We start from the raw sequence: 777 nt of genomic DNA on the forward strand, positions 1-777 counted from the left end.
TCTGTACCCTTCCATAACATGAATAAATTGTGTGAATCCTTTCTTGATATATAAAATAATGTTGTTTATGCATGCAATCAGCGAAAACCCATGTTCATACTTTAACTTTGCGCTACCATCGTCCAATTTGATTTGAAAACAAGATTCAAGAAGCCACCTTTTGCAATAACTAAGCAACATGTATAGACATATTAGTGTATTATTTGTGGACCTTAATTACTTCTATAAATAGCAGGGGAAACATTGAGTTGCTACATCAATTAACTCTGATAATAACTCTACTTGATTTCTATACGAGAATTTAAGTATGGAAATCACCAGAAGTAGTTCTTTCCTAATCATTTTGCTAGTGTTTGTTTCAAGTTTGGTGGAGACAAATGCATATTATTATAAGAATTGTTATGCAGGGCGTTGCAATGGAAAATATATAAGGTGCCCAGAAGAGTGCCCAAGCAGTGAATCGAATGATCCCAAGGCTAAGGTTTGTCAAATTGATTGCGACAAACCCACATGCAATGCTGTTTGTAGACGTAAGTTATTAACTTTTTATTCTCAATGTTATTGTACCGTTTTTGTAATTTTTAACCTTTAATTTTTTGGGTTAAAAAATAGATATATATCCGTAGAGTAATGGTAGGAAACAAATTTTTTTCGATCAATATCAATTAATTTTTTAAAAATTATTTTATTTATTATAAATTCTAAATTCTAAATTCTAAATTTTAAATTATAAATTTAAATATTAAAATTAATTAATATCAACTAATTAAAAATTAG

General features: G+C 28.4%; 1 protein-coding gene across 1 annotated transcript in view; it reads left to right on the plus strand.

The window, feature by feature from the left end:
• Positions 218 to 777, plus strand: part of LOC107621856 — a gene marked incomplete in the record, with an annotated part of 5,091 nt that continues 4,531 nt past the window's right edge. The window contains 1 exon segment of the mRNA XM_016323841.2: positions 218 to 530. Within this exon segment, the coding sequence (XP_016179327.1) occupies positions 308 to 530 (223 nt within the window).

This window comes from Arachis ipaensis, chromosome B10, assembly GCF_000816755.2.
Source record: "Arachis ipaensis cultivar K30076 chromosome B10, Araip1.1, whole genome shotgun sequence".
In the NCBI taxonomy this organism is placed as follows: Eukaryota; Viridiplantae; Streptophyta; class Magnoliopsida; order Fabales; family Fabaceae; genus Arachis; species Arachis ipaensis.